The sequence below is a fragment of the Thamnophis sirtalis genome, unplaced genomic scaffold, assembly GCF_051295495.1.
Source record: "Thamnophis sirtalis isolate CommonGarterSnake01/CBP01778 unplaced genomic scaffold, rThaSir2_p1.2 scaffold_8, whole genome shotgun sequence".
Classification (NCBI taxonomy): Eukaryota; Metazoa; Chordata; class Lepidosauria; order Squamata; family Natricidae; genus Thamnophis; species Thamnophis sirtalis.
Window position 1 is genome coordinate 16082277 of NW_028261388.1, and position 18860 is coordinate 16101136.

The 18860-nt window shown below is 36.6% G+C and overlaps 1 protein-coding gene across 2 annotated transcripts in view; it reads left to right on the plus strand.

Moving 5' to 3' along the window:
- DYNC2H1 (dynein cytoplasmic 2 heavy chain 1) overlaps positions 1 to 18860 on the plus strand; it is a 151483-nt gene that overhangs the window by 69940 nt on the left and 62683 nt on the right. For both annotated transcript variants that reach the window (XM_087721147.1, XM_087721148.1), the window contains exons 65-70: positions 721 to 844; positions 3679 to 3842; positions 6709 to 6828; positions 9719 to 9853; positions 14339 to 14482; positions 18399 to 18488. In XM_087721147.1, the coding sequence (XP_087577273.1) occupies positions 721 to 844; positions 3679 to 3842; positions 6709 to 6828; positions 9719 to 9853; positions 14339 to 14482; positions 18399 to 18488 (777 nt within the window). The remainder of the gene's footprint in view (positions 1 to 720; positions 845 to 3678; positions 3843 to 6708; positions 6829 to 9718; positions 9854 to 14338; positions 14483 to 18398; positions 18489 to 18860) is intronic.

The window sequence follows — 18860 nt, forward strand, 5'->3', positions numbered from 1 at the left end:
TGGATAAATACACCTGGAAACACCTACCTACCTACCTACCTACATACATACATACATACACACATACATACATACATACCTATCTACTGTATCTCTCTCTCTCTCTCTCTCCCTCCTTCCCTCCCTCTCTCTACCTACCAACCTACCTACTCTCTTTCTCTCTCTCCCTACCTATCTACTGTATTTCTCTATCTCTATTTCTCTCTATTTCTTTCTCTCTCTCCCTTTATCTACCTATCTACTTAACTACTCTCGCTCTATCCCTACCTACTGTATTTCTCTCTCTTTCTCTCCCTCTCTATCCATCTATCTACCTACCTACTTTTTAAAAATTTGCCTCTTCAAAACCTTGGTGTGTCTTATATGCTGAAAAATATGGTAAATCATTACTGTTTGCTTAGTATGTCTAGAAATACAGAATCAGACATTAGATCTACAGTCATGGAATTCTTCCTTTGTGATCTATTTGGAGAGGGCATCTACACTATCCTGCATTTTTCTCATTTATTGTGATAGTTTAAATTCTGGTTTGGTCTAGCTTATTCCCCCCCCCCTCCTCCCAAGAAAGTAGAGATTTTGGAGTGAAAATTTTAAGGTTATATTTAAAATGGCAAAAAAAGAGTGACGAACGTGTATGCAAGTATAGTTCTGGCAAAAATAGTTTCATGGTATTTTGTATTTTATAAAAAAAATGTATTGTATAAAAATTTCATTTTGCAGGATACAAACTTTATTAATGCCCTTGAATTGGCTGTGCGATTTGGAAAAACTCTTATTATACAGGAAATGGATGGGGTTGAGCCTGTGCTTTATCCTCTGCTTAGAAAGGATCTTGTTGCCCAAGGTAAATTTCCAACTTAGTATATGGTGGTATATGTAACTATTGTTTTGATTCTCAGGTAAAATATTGAATTAAAAAGATTTATTTACAATCTGTTGCCCATATTTACTATTATATTTGTCTAACACATATTCTATCAATTGTGTCAGTTTGTTGACCTAATGGCATCCATCAACAAAACATCCCACTTCTTCAGCTTCTTCACCTGAGACATTAGGTGGGAGCAGAAATCTGTTCATAGAATCATAGGCAATTTAGTTCAATCTCCTACTCAGGACAGGGATCTGAACTAAAGCATACTTCATTGTTAGCTGCCCATCAGAGCTAGTATTTTCTAGTGTTAAGGAATCAGGCTAGAACAGGGGTGTCAAATTCACGTCGTCACGGCGGCGTCATGTGATCTATCAGGACTTTTCCCTTCAATAAACTGGGCATGGGTGTGGCCAGCATGTGACACATCTGGGCTAGAAAACGGAGGTCTATGAGGTACTAGTTCCGTCTTGGGCATGAAAGCTAGCTGAATGATTTTAGGCCAGTTATTCTCTCTCAGCACAATTCTCCTCACCGGCTTCTTGTTAAGGGGAAAATAGGATAAGGAAGAGTATTATGTTCACTACCGTTCATAAAAAAATAAATAAAGGCAGGATAAAAATATCTAAAGGAATCTATTATCACTCCTAACCAGCGAGAGTAGAAAAAACAAGTTGCACAGAAAGGGATGGAGTGCAAATGAAAATAATCTAAATCAATAATTGAAATTTATATGAGTCCGGCATGTGTTTTGTCCTACAGATGTGAGGGCAGCAAATGAAATTGATTTTAACACTATGGCTTTCCCCCTTATTTGGTTTAGAATTTGGAATAGTGGAATGTAGAATGAATAAACAAATAGTCCATGATAAATCAAAATTGGGACTGGAATTCAATCTTAAGACTTTGGGGTCATGAGTCAAGACACCACATTAACTAGATACAATTTTGCAACTGTTCTTTTGACAGTTGTTAAACAAGTCATCAGAGTCATTAAGTGAATCATATATCGTAAGTCATAAGAATGAATCTATTTTATTGAATGGGTGTTTTTGCTGGGAAAAGGGAAAAAACAGTACAAAATTCAGTCATGAGATCATGGAAAGCAGCAACTGGTCACAAGTGCTGTAAAGTTGCCAAGTGCCAGAAATGCGATCACATGACTATGGGTGATACAGCAGTTGAAAGTAACTTTTTTCAAATCCATCATAACTTCTAATATTGTTAAGATACCAGTCGTAAGTCGAGAACTACTGTATTCATATTCTTGCTAGCTGTCTCCCCCGCCCCCATTCTGTACTGATCTCAGGGTCTTCAGATTCTGAAGTAATTTATTTGAGGAAATAGTAACAATTTTGCCATGCAGAATTTTCCCCTGACCTTAATTTTCAGATGGCCTTTCCTGTGAAACGTAATCATGGATATAACCGAACATAAGTTTTTTCTTTATCTTGCTTCTGACAGTTACGTATGATTGCTTCACAGTGCTGTATAAAAAAAATATATGTGTATTTTTGGTGAGTTAGTACCTATCCTATTTAGGATTTTACATGTTACAATATGCAGATAAAATTTATGTCACAAGGTAGTAAACCAAAACATCAACTTTATCTGAAACAATCTGCAGATGATAGGTTTTCCCAGGGTTGTGTTGAGCCCCTTTCCTCTTAGGTAGAGGATGACAATAAATGCTGGCCATAAGATTTTTCACTGTTCTTCCTATATTTCAAAGAAAAAAGTTCTGTATTTTCACATATTTTTTTACTTGATTATATATTTCAATGCTCTGATGTTTTTGTACATGCTTCCCAATGTGCCCATATATCACTGGCTACCTGTTAGTTTTAGATGCAATTTAAGATATTAGATTCCTCCTTTAAAACCCTTCATGATTCAGGATCTGATTATCTGCAGGAATAACTTCTCCCTACTACTAATATCTTCTCATCTGATTACATCAAGTATGGTGAATTCTGTACTCCCTTGTTCAGGGATTGTCTCCTTCAGGGACTACACAAGAAGAACATCTTTTGAACTACTTCCCTCTTTGTAATAGCAGTCCTGCCAGACATCCAAATTGCTTTTAGTATTCCAAAAGTACACTAAGGCCTTGATATTACTGGTCCATCTAACAATGGAAGGTGTTTTAATTTTGGTGGTGTTGATTCCTGTAGATGGGATTGTGTGGGATTATGTGGATTTGTACTTTCTTTTCAATTTTAATCTGAGTAACAGAGTAACACAGATGTAATTGTACATAATTCAGAGTTAGATTTGACTAGAATTAGTCTTCTGGACATAATTTCTTATTTTTAATACTGCTGACTGAGGCTTGTATAATTTGTAGTACAAAACTTTTAAAGGTCATCAAATTGTCTTTTCTATACTAGGAAAACTAAGATTCACCTAGACATGTTTAGAATAGGTTCATTGAAATTAATAGCCAAAAATGCATCTTTTCTAAACATGAAATCTTGAGTAAACAAGACATCAGAATTAAATTAATCAAGGTTGGATAAGTGAATGGTTTATCTGCCTATTTTTTCATGGTTTAGTTTAGCTTTTTCACACTGATGCTGACCTAGCTATGCTGGGCTAACTCCTATAATTTCCAATTAGCATGGTCTTTGCTTCACAAATCATGATACTGATTGTTTTGTTATTATTATTGATTTTTGATTGCATAGAACAATTAGCCTTTGCTTTTTTAAAAAAAAATGTATCTCTTTCTGGGCTAACTTTAACACTAGGATTTAAAAGGTTTCTGTTCTAAATACATTATTTTCATTACTTGTGTTTTCCTGTAGGACCCCGTTATGTTGTACAGATAGGTGACAAAATAATAGACTATAATGAGGAATTCAACCTATTTCTGTCAACCAGAAACCCAAATCCATATATTCCACCTGACGCAGCATCTATTGTTACCGAGGTTAATTTTACAATCACACGTAGTGGCTTAAGAGGGCAGGTAAGAATGCACATCTCCAATAAGATTCCCTTCATTTTAATCAAAAGATATAGGGTAAAAGGATGTATATAATTTACTTTAAAAATCTTGTGGGTTTTAAAAAATATATAATTCCAGTTTCTTCTCTCTTCTTTTTACCTTCTGTCTACTGGTGCTGTTAAACTGAGATACAAGCAGCTTTTAATTAGCTTGTTCAATTTTTTTTTCACTGCATTGGGATTTATTTGCAAAAATGGATGAAATTTCTTTTGCATTCAAAAAGGTTGGCAAACTTTACAGATTAGGATTTGGTAAGATTGCATATAGGCATGTATTCCCTTCCTTTCATTCTCTTAGTCTTTCTTTTGTTGCGCTGAAGATAAACCATTAGAGGAAATATTAGAATATTTAGTAATCTTACATGAGTATAAAAATATTATTTATTGTATTTCTAGAATGGCAATTTACAAGGATCATAATATTTTTTTAGTTTTAGGAGAATGGGAAGATGCTAATTATCAAACATCTTAAATTTGAATTTGTATTGCTATTATACAAAAATTAACATACAAGTAAATATATAAGCAAATTATACATATATTACTATGTATATTTATTTATATTTTTAAATAATCAATGGGTCTTTTTAACTATTAATGCATGAAATACAGAATAAAGAGATACATTTCTCTCTCTGCATTTCTCATTGTCTTTATGTCTTTTGATGTGCTGGTTTTGCTTACCTTACATTTAGAGATATAAATTTAGAATGTTATTACATTTCATGCTCTTAAAATTTATTGAAATCTACAGGGCGGGGCATAACCTTTTCCTAGGGGGTCACAGCAAGATCGACAGCAGTTTACAACTTCCGCGACACCTCATTTTAAAGCCCATAAAAAACTGAATTGAATGAGCTATTAAATGTTAAATTTGCTTTAAGAATGGCTGGAAAATTCGATTCGGAAGAACAAAGGATCATTGACAGAATAAAATGCATTGCCTTTCGAGAGGCTCGCGATGCTGGAGCGACGTTTATCAATCGAAAATGGATTGCAAACAAATTGAAATGTCATCCGGATTGGGTTACTGATAATTGGAACAAAACAGCCCAAGAATGTTTCACAAAATTTGGAGAAGGGCGTCCTCTGCAACTGTCCCAAGAAAGCAAAGCCATCATTGCAACTGGCAGTCGCAAACAATGAAAAGGAAACCGAAAAGTGGCCCAAGAAATCCTTCAAATTCGTGGAAAACGAGTTGATCAAAGGACAATCGGCCGATATCGAGAACGAGAAGGTTTGAAGCCATTCCACGTCATTTGCAAACCATTGAAAACTCAAACACACGTTCAAGATCGGCTTTGGTTGTGCGATTGGTTGTCTGAATGGACCGAGGAAGATTTTCTTCATTTGGCGCCATCTGACGAATTCTTCGTTTATGCCATTCGAAAACCGAATTTCCAGAACGATCGAATTTGGGCTAAAGACGTCGACGACATCGCCAAACATGAACGATATCGACAAATCGTTCGCAATCCGACTTGCATCGGGATTTTCATCATTTTCACAGCCAAGAAACTGCATTGGGTTTTGAAGGATAAAGGGGAATCCTGGGATGGCAGTTATTTCCGTGAGAAAATTTTATTGGAGAATGTCATTCCATTTCTCAGTGATCCAGACAATGTCTTGGTGGTTGGTGAGGCTGTCTTTCTTCATGACAAAGCTCCTTGCATGCGTGCAAATGCGACTCAGCAATTGTTAAAGGAAAACAATGTCGAATTTTGGGGCAATGACGTCTGGCCGGGAAATTCGCCAGATCTCAATCCGGCAGAGAACATTGGGGCCATAATTAAGGATGAAGTGGAAGCTCTGATGATTCAGGAGCAAGGTCAAAATCGATATTCGGTTGAAACTTTGAGAATGAATTTGGAAACTGTGTTGAAAAATCTGGAAAATCGAACGGAACTGTTTGAAGATTTGTTGTGTTCTTATCCACCTCGTTTGAATGCTGTTCGAAGGGCTAATGGTGGTCATACTGACTATTAAATCGTGTCAATAAACTCAGTTTTTGATGGGCTTTCGAATGGTGTATGAATTATTTGTGTTGTTATTACAAGTGTTGCTGTGACCCCCTAGGAAAAGGTTATGCCCCGCCCTGTATAGGAAAATAGATTTGACAGCAGTGGGAGTGAAAGTGTCTTGAGTAAAAGAACTTCCTTGCATTCATTGCATTGTACTATGCTCTCCTGCTGTTTCCTCCAAAACTGCCCATAAGTAAGGGATTTCTCTAAAATAGCATGAATGAAGAATAACGAAATGCAGGAAAGGAGAATTGTTAGGATTCAGTGAGAACAATTTGTGTGAGGAAAAATGTCTTTTCTATTCACAGACATCATTGGATACAAAACATATAAAAAGGGAAGTATTACGTTGTTTAAAACAACAGCAGTAAGGATAATTTCCTGCTTGGCTGGGGGACTGCCTCTTACTGAGGGTATCTTCCTATTTCATCATATCCAGTAGGGTGGGCATGCTCCTTTCCTTAAATGTTGCCAACTAGTGGGACTTAAGCTATAATGTTCTATATTACCTATCCCCACTTTGGAACACTCTTTCCCTGAAAACCATCCAGCCCTCACCATTCTGGTCTTCTGTATTTTCCTGTAGCCTTTGGCTGGAGCTGAGGAAAGCTTTCTGTTGGACAAGAAAGATTTGTTTGTCTTTGGGGAAGCTAGGAATTTTAATATTGGTTTTGTGCTTTTTATTGTTTTATTATTGTTTCTAAGCTGCCCAGGGTTATGATAACATACGATCGAAGGCTATATAAATACTAAACAAATAATGCTTGTGCACTTTTCTGCCTTCTCAAAAATACCTTGGCCTTCCAGCTTTTAGCTTTGACTATCCAACATGAAAAGCCAGATTTGGAAGAACAAAAAACAAAATTATTACAGCAGGAAAAAGAAAAGAAAATACAGCTGGCAAAACTCGAAGAATCTCTTTTGGAGGTAAGAGATATCAATCTCACATGAACATTTTTATGTAACTTTGTTTATTGCAAAGAGCCATCCAGGTGTAATCTGCTTTTTGGGGGGGGGGAGATGTTTCATCCACCAGATTAAAACTGCAGTTGTCTCTGAATTTCCTGATTTTTTTCTCTAAATACTTCAGATTAGTGCTTCATCTATGAAAGATTCAAGGAATTTTCTCCTGTTTTCTCCTGGTCTGAAAATCTTACCGAGGTACATTAGATGGTATCCTCCAATTTTTCTGAAGATTCAAGGAATGCTCAGATTCAAGCAGTGTAACAACCAATTCTCTGAGCTAGTACTCTGTGTGCGCGTAGTGGGTTTGAAAACAGATGCAAAAACTTACCTTCTACTGCATTAAAACAGCTGAGGCATGGTGATCTGCTCTGCCGCACCTATCAGTTATGCTTCAGAAAAAACGATATATAGGTCAGTATAGAGCAGGGGCAGGCGGTCGGGCCCACCTGATCATCGGAGCGTATTGGTTCACTCTCAGCTGATCGTCGGAGCTACCAGTTCGCCCAAACCAATCCAAACTGGCTGAATCCCACTCCAAGGAATGCTGTCCTCTTCCTGTTTACTTCCCAGAGACATATTAACCCAAGTTTTAAATATCCTTGCACCCATAAAGTTACACAACATTCATTAAAGCATCTATGCTAGCTACTTTGGAAACTACGCTTAATGATCTTTTCAAATGTGCAGAGCCACCCCACTTCCCTTTCCCCCCCTAGAAGAGTGAACTTGGTTGTAGGAACATAGCTAAGCACAATTTCCAAAGAAATTGGATGAAGCTAGACAAACACACAACTGTTATAATTTTTTTTAAAGTACTTTGCACACACACTAGTATATTTTGAAATCACTATTTGAAAGGATTTGAACAGCTCTGACATTTTACATGAAAAACTAATGTAAATGTTTCTTTTTTATTATGTGGAAATATTTAAATGCATGAAATTATACTATTAGTAGTTTTTTAGGCAAAATCTAGCAATCATTAGCTTTTAGGATGAAGTGCTGTTGCACTCAAAATTTATTCTTTGAAAAAGTAATTGGAATGGGAAATACTTTTAAAGGCCGTAACATTTTTCATTTTGCCGTGAATTCTTTTGTAACTGTTACAGTTGCAAATGCATTTTAAACCTCTCAAGATGAAAAGTGCTGGTTTATTATTCTTTCCAAGCCAGCAAACTATTGGAAAGAAATGATGTAAAGAACTGTCATACTTTGTCAAATAATTCTCTGGAAACTAAACAGAAAAAGACCAAATTTGGTGTGAGAAGAAATTGGCAAAGGAAAAATCAACTTCAGCATTAGGCTGGATCTGAATAGGGATCTGATGATTAAAACATTCCCCCAAATTCTTACACTGCAAACTATGGAAGAGACAGTTTGATTGTGGTCTAGAATGTTGGGGACTGCATCATTCTAAGCTCTCTTCCTTCCTTCTTCCCAATCAAATGAACCAGAGCAGAAACAAACAAAATGTTAGAAAGTTATGATATTTATGTGGTTGCTTACCATGTGCATCTAAAGTAACCAAAATATCTTTACAATCTCCGAGGTATGTCACAACTTTTGAACACCCCTAATGCTTGAAAATTGAAAGTAGGAAAAATTTGACACGCCCTAGCCCTGGGATGGCGAACCTATGGCATGTGTGGCAGGTGGCACACGGAGCCATTTGTCAGGGCACCATTTGACAGGCGGCATCCTGTCAGCTGGCCAGTGCGCATGTGCACACTGGTCAGCTGACTTCAACCTTTTTTTGAGGACATTTTTTGCCCTCCCCATGCTCCAGAGACTTTATAGGAGCCCGGGGAGGGCGAAAACAGCCTCCCCCTCCCCCCTGGAGGCCCTCCGGAGGCTTCAGGAACTTCCCTGAAGCCTCCAGAGCTAAAAAACCCATCCCTACGGGCAAACCAGAAATTCAGGAATGGACTTCTGGTTTGCTTGTAGGGCCGGTTTTAGCCCTCTGGAGCCTTCAGGGGCCTTCCGGAGGCTTCCCTGAAGGCTCCAGAGGGCAAAAAACGACCCTACGAGCAAACCGGAATTCACTGGTCATGCGTGCTGGTGCCGCACATTGCATTATAGTTGTGGCAGGCCTGTGCACGACCCCCCTGCACTCCCCCTCTTTTGGCACACGTGCTAAAAGTTTGCCATCACTGCCCTATCCTATCCTATCCTATCCTGTCCTGTGTACATGAGCCTGTAGCTACTGCCTATAGAGAGCCTGGAAGAATTCAAAAAACATTCACTCATCATCTTACTATATGAGTATATAACATTTCTTTGGCATAGCTCATGGCCAATGTTTTCATAAGACATACTATATACAATGACTTTTTAAAAATGGCCTAGTTGGTTGAAATGATTACATAGTGTGACATTTTAAAAATTCTATGGGTATTGTGAGTTTGTTGGGGTTTTTTCTCCTGTTTGAAATTTCAAGCCAGGAATTATGAGAAATTAATAGAATTAATTTTGACTATGCTTAACATAAACATAAATTCAAAATATTGAGATTCTCAGTCATCCAGGTCATGGTTGTCCCAAAGATGCTTTTTTCAAGAGGCAACTGAACTTTCGGGTTTTTCTTTGAAGACATTTCACTTCTCATCCAAGAGTTGAAGAAGCTTCTTGGATGAGAAGTGAAACATCTTCTAAGAAAAACCAGAATGTCCAGTTGCCTCTTGAAAAAAGCACCTTTGAGTTTGAGACTTGATTAAGAAAGTTGGAGCATTTGAAAGATACGACATATTAACCAATTGTGATCTATTCAGACAATGTGGATTTAAATATCTTTGTTATCTGTCAACGATTCAAAGTATTCTAAAAATTAAAATAATTTTTGTTGTTGTTGCAGACGCTTGCAACTTGTAAGGGAAATATACTTGAAAATAAGGATCTGATTGAATCTCTGAATCAAACTAAAGCAAGTAGTGCCCTCATTCAAGAATCTCTTGTTGAGTTTTATAGACTTCAGATTTCCCTTGATCAGGTAAGTATTTGGTTTGGTTTATTAGAGGATGTATTACTTAAATAACATGTTTTATTTTAGCTCCCAGTGGATTAATAAATTCAAGAACTGGATTTCTGTTAGAAAATCTTCTGTGGTCTCCTGAGGTTATTTTCAACCTAAACAGTTTTATCTTTTATTCTGAAAATGCATAATATCAGTAAAAAATATTACTTTGCCATCATACCATGAAAAACATCAGTCTATTTTAAAATAATCCATTTGTATGACACATCCCAAAAAAGGCACTTCTAAGTTATGATGATTTCAGTGGAGAAAATATTGCAAGATGACTCATTAGATCCCGTATAGAACTGAACAGTTTCTATATTCCCTTTTTTTGATAGTTTTTAGTGATATAATCAGATAATATAAGTGAAGTTCTGCTCTCAATGAACATGAATGTATTTTTTAAATTATGTCTGGTATGCATCTATAGATTTGAAAGACAGTTGAAAAGATAAGGTTATCCTGATTAGCTTCCTTCATACTGTATATCAAATAACATATATTAATTGGAAGAACCTATCATAAATGTATGTGAGTAAAAAAAACTAGGATTTTAGGTACATAGAGCCTTATGTTAAATATTTTTTGTTTCTCTTGCTCATATCAGAGTGAAATCTAAAACTATTATCTTTTTTCTAAATATTATTTATTTGATTTCTAGAGCTGCCCCTCACAGTAAATGACTCTGGGCAGTGTATATCATAAAAACATAAACACAAATTAAAATGATTAAAGCAATAGAAAATAAATATACATGGTCACCGACTAGATCTATAGCCAAGGATGTTAATACACCAAAAAATAGGGCCCCAAGCTCAGGCACACAACCAGGTTTTCCTAGCCTTATGAAAGGCCACAAGGATTAGAATCATCCAGTAGGGGCTATAACGAAGAAACCACATATTCTGGTACTCACTACCTGACAATTCTTGAATAATAGTACCCATAACATTCCCAACCTGCCAGACTGAACTGGGTGGGTAGAAACGACTGGGAAAATATAAGGAAAAATGAAATGTGGATGGCACAGAATATTAGGGCTTTCAAGTCAGATAGAGGTCCAACATGTCTAATCCATCGTGACAGTGTATCTAACCTTGGTTGAACTAGTTAAGAGAGATCAAGTCAGGCTTGATTCTTGCCGACTTTATGGTCAAATGTTCACTGTATCTACTTCTCTCTAATAATAATTTGTTTTAATTCTAATATTCCTTTGCCTGCTTTCCATCTGTTCTATCAATTGTCTTTCTATCTGATTTTTCTCATCTTTATCAAACAAAATAGCTCACTGTCCACTCGTATCACATAGCTAAGATTCACAGGTTTCTCTTTGCTGACTGTCACCCTGGTTTTGACATCTGCAAGGGCACAAGAGAGCCATTAATAGTACTGTCTCCTTTATTGATAACTAGGTGATAACCCAGCATCGGCCGGATATTTATTTGTACAGGGAAAATGTCTTGACCAAACGTAATTTCTAATATTGGATTTCCCCTTATCAGAGGGAGCCCCCTTGTGGAGTACTGTGAAGCCGTTACCATGGCAACTCCACTGTGCTGTACAGTGTAAGTTATTTTATGGCAGTACAGTAAAAACCATTTTAAGGCACAACAGTGTATTGTGAGAGAATACACTGCCCGAGGGGTGTTAGGATTGTCTTACACCCCCCCCCCCAGTATTTGTCTTCAGAGAGTAAGTCATTTGTGTACCAAGCTTGGTTGAAATTGCTGGAACACACACACACACACACACACACACAAACACACATACACACACACTTGTATATAGAGAGCGATAGAGAAGATAGATAGATTACTTGTAAATAGTATAAAAATATTTTAAACCAGGGGTCCTCAATCTCTGGGCTGCGGCCCACTAGTAGGCCATGAGCTGTTTTCCACCGGGCCACGAAAACAGTGGGCAAGCACATGCCCACGCATCCCCACTTGCGCCAGCAGTGGGTGAGCGCATGTACATGCAGTTGCACATGCCTGCTACTTGTGCAAATGGATTTGTGGGCTTACGTTTGCCGTTTGCTAATGCAGAACCATCCCCTCTCTCCCTCCACCCACCCACAAAGCTGGAAAGGTTGGGAACTCTAATTTAAACAATTAAAAGTTTACTAACCTACTAAAAAGATTTAATACAGAATGTATTTTTTTTCCTCTTTAAAAAAATATGTGAAGAAAATTTCTCATTCATGCTTATAGGTAAACTGGTTAATTTATCACAAAGATACTAGTATCTGTCTTTTCCTTTTGTATGTCTTATCACTTTTTTCTTTCTTTCTTTTTATTTTGTCCAACTATCAAGAGCTGTTTTTCTCTTTTAACGCCTGCCTCATTGCATTTCCTATCAGGAAGTGATCCATTAAGTCTTGACTTGCTGCAATATAATACAATTTATATGCTAGTAGATAAATACCTCAATTAAGAGAAACCTGCAGGTTAATGGGAATGTGAGAATAACTCTTTTCCTATAATTCTTTTAATTTAGTTGCGAAATTTCAGAGTTCATTGAAAGTACAGTAGATTAATTCACAAATAGTTTCTGAGTACATATCTAGCAACAGCAGTTAAAAATTTCTCTTGAGGGTTTGGGGTACATCCAGTTATATTTTAGACTTTGGTTGTGATAGAAAATCCATATGCCAAATCACAGATGGCATTTTAAGCTCTTTGGAATTTTAAAGTGGTTTTCCATAAATAGCCAAACACTAAATTACCAGTTCACTCCTATGTTATACATTCCCATCTGTTTTTTCCTGGTTGCTTAAATGGTTGTTCAACAGTTATAATTTAAGTCTGGAAACTTTATGAAACATTACTTATCAGAACAGGAACCTATGGAAGGGCCCCAGTAATGTATTTTGTGTCATAGTATTATCATTCAAATGCTGTGATTTAAATACTTGTGCCGTTGTTGAGGCAGTAGTACAGAACGCCAGCGTTTGTATCAGGACTCTTATTTATTTAATAATTTTTTTAGCTCATCTCGATCCCTAAAGAGTTTCTGGTGAACAGCAGAAAGAAAGAAACATTATAAAAGCAAGGTATATCTAAATAATCCTAGTACAATTTCATATGATTTCATAGTGGAGCTTGTGACCTTCTATCGTTGCACCATAGATAGTATTTTAACTTACTGCACCTGTGTATGATTTGCCAATTGCACAGTGGCGGATAGGACAGCACTCCAAAGGATTAACATCATTGCCCAGAGCATCATTGGTTGCCCTCTCCCCTCCCTGGAAAAGCTTTATAGCTCCTGCTGCCTTAAGAAAGTTCAAAACATTCTTAAAGATTCATCTCATCCTGGGCACCATTTTTTTGAACTATTACCATCTGACCGACAGTACAGGATAATAAAAACAAGGACAAATAGGCTGAAAAGCAGCTTCTATCCCAGGGCAGTAACCAATTGAATTCCACTGTATAGTGCAATATTAATGCAATACCGGGTTTTCAATTCAATTGTATAGAATGTGAAGGATGTGTGTTTGTGTTTTATTTTTATAGTTATAATATACACTGAAGATAGCGTTAAATTTTGTTGTACGAAGTACAATGACAATAAAGTAAACTAAAAAAAGATATGATGACATATGACAATCAAGATCAAGACATAATGGATTCCAACATGCTTACATAATTCCAGGAGGTTTAGGGCTGCACATACCACCAATGGGAAAAGTTTCAGAGGGTAGGAACTATAACAGAAAAGGGTTTTTCCCCCCTTCACTTATCTTTTTCATATCCCATGTACCACTTAGCAGGTAAGTACTATTGTCAGCCCTTCTCTAAATGTCTGGACCAGATGGGCAGATTCAGTTTAACTATGGTGTTGCCTTATATATCCCAGTGGTACACTGAGTAAGGCATTGAAGATAATGACCAGTACTTTGATTTGGGCCCAGACATTTGCTAGTAATTAATGCAGGAACTTATTCTACATGGGCGGTGGTGTCTTACCAACAATAGCTGCGGCAATTTTGTACTAACTGCCTTTTCAAGTTGTTTCCAAGGATGACTGCACATGGAGTATGTTATAGTGGGGCAAGCAAGAGATTATCTGTTACAGAGGTCAATTACTAGGATTCAAATATGTCTCTGAATTTTTATTACTGTCTTTTTTGTCCCTAGTGGATTGTAGCCAATATTGGCCATTGCAAATGATCTAGAAATATAATAGATTTTTGTGCATCCTCTTACCTCTTTCAACTTGCTATAAGTCAATATTGGGGCAAGAGGTTATTGCCCATTTGGCTAAAACTGACTGTCTAATAAAACATAAATGTTTTGCTTTGTCATGTGCACACATGAATGCATGTTGACATTGATAAAGTACCTTCTATTCTATTGAATTGTTGTATGTTATTTGTATTTTTAATTTCATTGTGTGTATACATCTCCAATAGGTGGCAATAGAGCTCTAACATTTAATCTTCTTTATTTTCAGGAAAGGGATGCATATCTCACTCTGGCTGAAAGTGGCAGCAAGATGTATTTTATTATTTCTGACTTGTCCAAAATTAACAACATGTATCGTTTTAGTCTGGCTTCTTTCCTGAGACTTTTTCAAAGGGCTCTGCAAAGTGAACTGGTATGTGCCAATAGTTCAAACAGATGCGTGTATCTCCCCCCCTCCCTCCCTCCCTCCCTCTCTCCCTCTCTCCTTCCCTCCCTCCCTCCTCTCACACACACATACACACACTTACTGCATTTACCTTTTTTGCCCCAAGAACTAGAAATAAGGCTAGCTGAAGTAACATTAAAAAAAAAGAAATAAAGGCACTCCTTCCATTAGTGAGTGCACACCATTGACACCTAGTGTATTGCACCATAATCATTGTATTTGAAGGAAATTTATTTGTATATTTGTATAAAATTACGTGACAAGAGACCTAAATAAAACATATAATTCTCCTTGGCTAAACAAAGCATAGTTCCATAGTCAGGAGAATGCAAATGAGATTCTATTTATGTAAATACAAATTCTTCATTTATTTCTTAATTTTCAAGCAACAATCTTTATTAACAGTCCCAGCCCAGTACCACATTTCACCATTAAATTAAGCATTTTTACCGATAGGAGGACAGTGCAGACTTTTTATGGGGTTTGTTTGCCTGTTTTAAATTACAGGTAGGTAGCCTACAGCCTGAAAGCCACATGCACTCCTAAGCCCATATTTTAAAGGCACCACAGGTTCTACCAGCTGTAATTATTGAAGCTGGTAGTAATATTTTCTGCAATTTTTATAGGAAGCCCGTGAAAACATCAGCACATGTCGTACAATGAACTTAATACAGGCTAGAAAACAAAGACCTGAAAATTTCTTTTAAAAACATCAAGAAAATATTCCCGACATGATTCATTTGAATCATCATCTCTCCAACTATTGCTCTTAGACTCCTCTAAAACATTAAAAGTGACCCTCATACATTAAAAGCTTTTAATCCCAGAATACTTTGTATGTTGACGTTGGGCCTTTTTTAAAAAAATGCAAGTTCATAAATTATCCAAAGAATTCTATATTTTTCCTGAAATGCTCCAAGTATCTCTATTGATACTTTGGTAACAGCCATTACTATCATGATAATTCCAAGTGGTGCAAGAGATACTCCCAAGATCAGATGTGAAGACCAATATATACAGAAAATTGGAGTCCAAGCTGTATTCTATAGATGTTTTACTACAGATGTAATGTTTTCTCCTAGTACCGCCTAATGGAATGAGCTCCTGTTACTTGTCCCAGTTTCTGCCAAGCTAGCATTTCGAAAGCATGTAAAAATGCAAGTAGAAAAATAGGGACCACTTTGGTGGGAAGGTAACAGCATTCCATGTGCCTTCGGCGTTGAGTCATGCCAGCCTCATGACCACGGAGACGTCTTTGGACAGCGCTGGTCTTTGGCTTAGAAACTGAGATGAGCACCGTCCCCAGAGCCGAAAAACAACTAGTGCGGGTGAACCTTTACCTTAATCTTTTCCCCAATCTTTGCACCTGATTTCACACCTAAACTGTCTAAGAATGCCTTAAAAATATTTACTGAATATTTACTGAACAAACTTGAAAGCATTGTCCTTTGAATTTTTTCTGCTCAATGCTTTGGATTAGAACCAAAGCATAGATTCTCTAGTAAAAAAAGTTGAAACACCTAGTTGCAACATTCTGAACTCCAGACTCAGAATTGTAATTCAAATTGGCAGATTTCACTTTCAGAAGTGCCAAAATGGTAGCAAAATAAGCGATTTTCAGCAGCCAAGAAAGAAAATTATGAATCAAATAGTTGTTGTTTTTCATAGCATCAAAAGCACACCCATATTTCAACTGATAGTCAGGAACTGATTAGGTAGTGAGAAAGCATGCTTATTAGTATCTTACAATAGACAAATCTTACTTCTCTTTTGTTTGCTAACGAAGTATGGCCGGATGAATGGTTGGAACATTTCTTGTTGGTTTGGAAAAAGCAAACCCATATAGATTTCTGTCTGAATCAGAGTATAAGCAATTAACTTTTCTGAACAAACTCCCAAAGGAAACGCTAAGTTGACTGGAACTGCAGAGTGATTAGATATAACATTTTGCAGGGCTTTCCAAACCTAAGAGAAAATTGATTGAGCTAGACTGAGCTACTGTATGCATTTCCTTCCTTTCTCAATTTAGCCACAAGACTAGGAAAAAAACCATACTCATAGTTCCCCACTATCTGAGATACCCATAATATGATCAGCTTCTTACTGTTTCAATATATGAACCAGACTAGCAGGAGGATCATATTATTCTTGGAGTCAGATCCCATTGTCAACAGAGCTTTTTCACTTAATGACTACTATCATTATTTTTGGATTTGAAGCCCAGTTTTCAAACCCTCAGTTCTGTATGTTCCATGAAAATAAGATGGGATTAATGTTCCTTTGGGCCTAAAAATTAATTCCCTTTTGCACAAGCTGCAGGAAAGTGTATTATGTTTCCCCAGTTCAGTTGTTCCAACAAAACAGTTGGAAATGTGATGAATGTTATTATTCTGGGTAAACCGAATAGCAGAGCAAACAAGTTTGAATATGTAGTTACTTTTTCTCTATTTCAGTCACCTGAAAGTACATTATCAAACTTTACAATTTCCAGGTAATGAAGTAAGTATATAATGTTAGTGTCTCAAACCTTAAAAAAAATAATCAGTGAGAAAGGGAAAACACATCACATTTTCCAATAATGCAGCAACAATAAAAAAACAGATTTTCTATTCTAGATACAGTAATACAGCAACATCTGCTAGATCTCACCACTAAATCAGAAGGAAGAAAGTATCACAGTGCTGCATCACAAGTCTCACTTCTTTGGGGCAGGCAGGTCACATGACAATCCACACAGAAAAGGGGGGAGCTTGCATCATTGTGCGTGATATGGTTATATCACTATGGGGCTTCCATGTTCCCCTCCCCACAGCTGCTATAATTTTAGTAGATAGTCTTACATTCAGCGACACATTGTATAATAAAATCTGTCTTCATCTTCGGATATCTCTTTGATTGTAACATTTTGTTAAGGAATGTTGTATATTTATCCTTGGAACAACCAAACTTTTGTATAGCAAACTTCTGATTCTTCTGAAATCAGCTAATTTCACAATTAATTAGTTAATAATGAAATCTCCATTTAGGACATGTAGATCCTGGCTTCTGCTAGTTTTGAAACAATAGGAAGAAATTCCTGTTTTAAAGAGAAATGTCTCCTCTAATTGACTCCTGATGATTCTTGGTGGACATGAACCAGTTTCTTGACAGATGTCCTACTGCCTTTTTTAATGTTAAGTTACTCAGTGTAGAATTTATACACCTTGTTCAAGGTAAGGCAATTGGTCTTAGAAGGTAGGCTAGAGAACCTGAAAGAATAATTTATTGTGTTTTTTTAGTGTACTAGAGAGAGGTGTCACTTCAAGATTAAGGGGTGCCCAATTATACCAATACCAATTATTTGTGGTATGGAAGATCTTACTTTTCCTTGAATGTTTCTTTTTCCTCTTCATTTGACAGGTTAATTAGCATACTTTAAATAATAAAGAACTGTAAACACAAATGGTTTTAAGCTAATTAGGTTACCTCAGACTGCATTTAAATGAGGTAAAATAAAGCTTTCTGATTGTAATGCTTCTTATTACAAATTTTGAAAGACTAATATTCATTGGCAGGAGAACTATGCACATGTACTCTGTCTCTCGGGCCCAGATTTCTTTTATAATTCATGATGCAGTTAGATCATATTTTGGATTAAATTGTTGATTATAAATCAAGCCCATTGTCTGAAAAAAGGGGTTCCCAACTGCTGGACTCAATGTTCAGAATCAGGCCACACAAGTGGCAGGGGGGTATGCTTGTGCGCCCAGCTCCACTTGTGGGACCACTGCTCTGAAATGTGTGTGCTTTGAGATAAAACCCTTCAATCTTAAGTTGTTTTTAGGTATTTTTGATCCATAAAGTATTGCATAATATTGTTAAATATCTGATCATTCTTTTTCAGGATTTAGGAAATACTGAGGAAAGAATAAAGTCTCTTATCAGCTCATTGAAACACTTGGTATATGAATATGTCTGTCGTTGTTTATTTAAGGTAAGTTGCCATTTTCCTTTGCACTGATTCACTGTGCTGAATGTGGAATTATATTTCTGGAGTAGCCATAAATTGGCTCACTTGAAAATATGAATCAGTGGATGTACAAAGCTGCCAAATATTGTTTTTTGTTAGTAAATGGTACTTTTCAAGTCATGTGAATTGTATATAGGATCCTTTTGTCTTGTATGGCAGCACAAATTTTCTTGGTTTATGAACAGTCTTTTTGCTCACCATGAGACTTGCCTCATTACAGCACCGAGACAATAAAAACTTCTAAAGCACTAAGTTCGAACTAAGAAGAAAATTTGTTTCAATGAGCTTATAAGAGCTTATCTGAAACCAAAAACAACAACATTCTATCTCTAAATG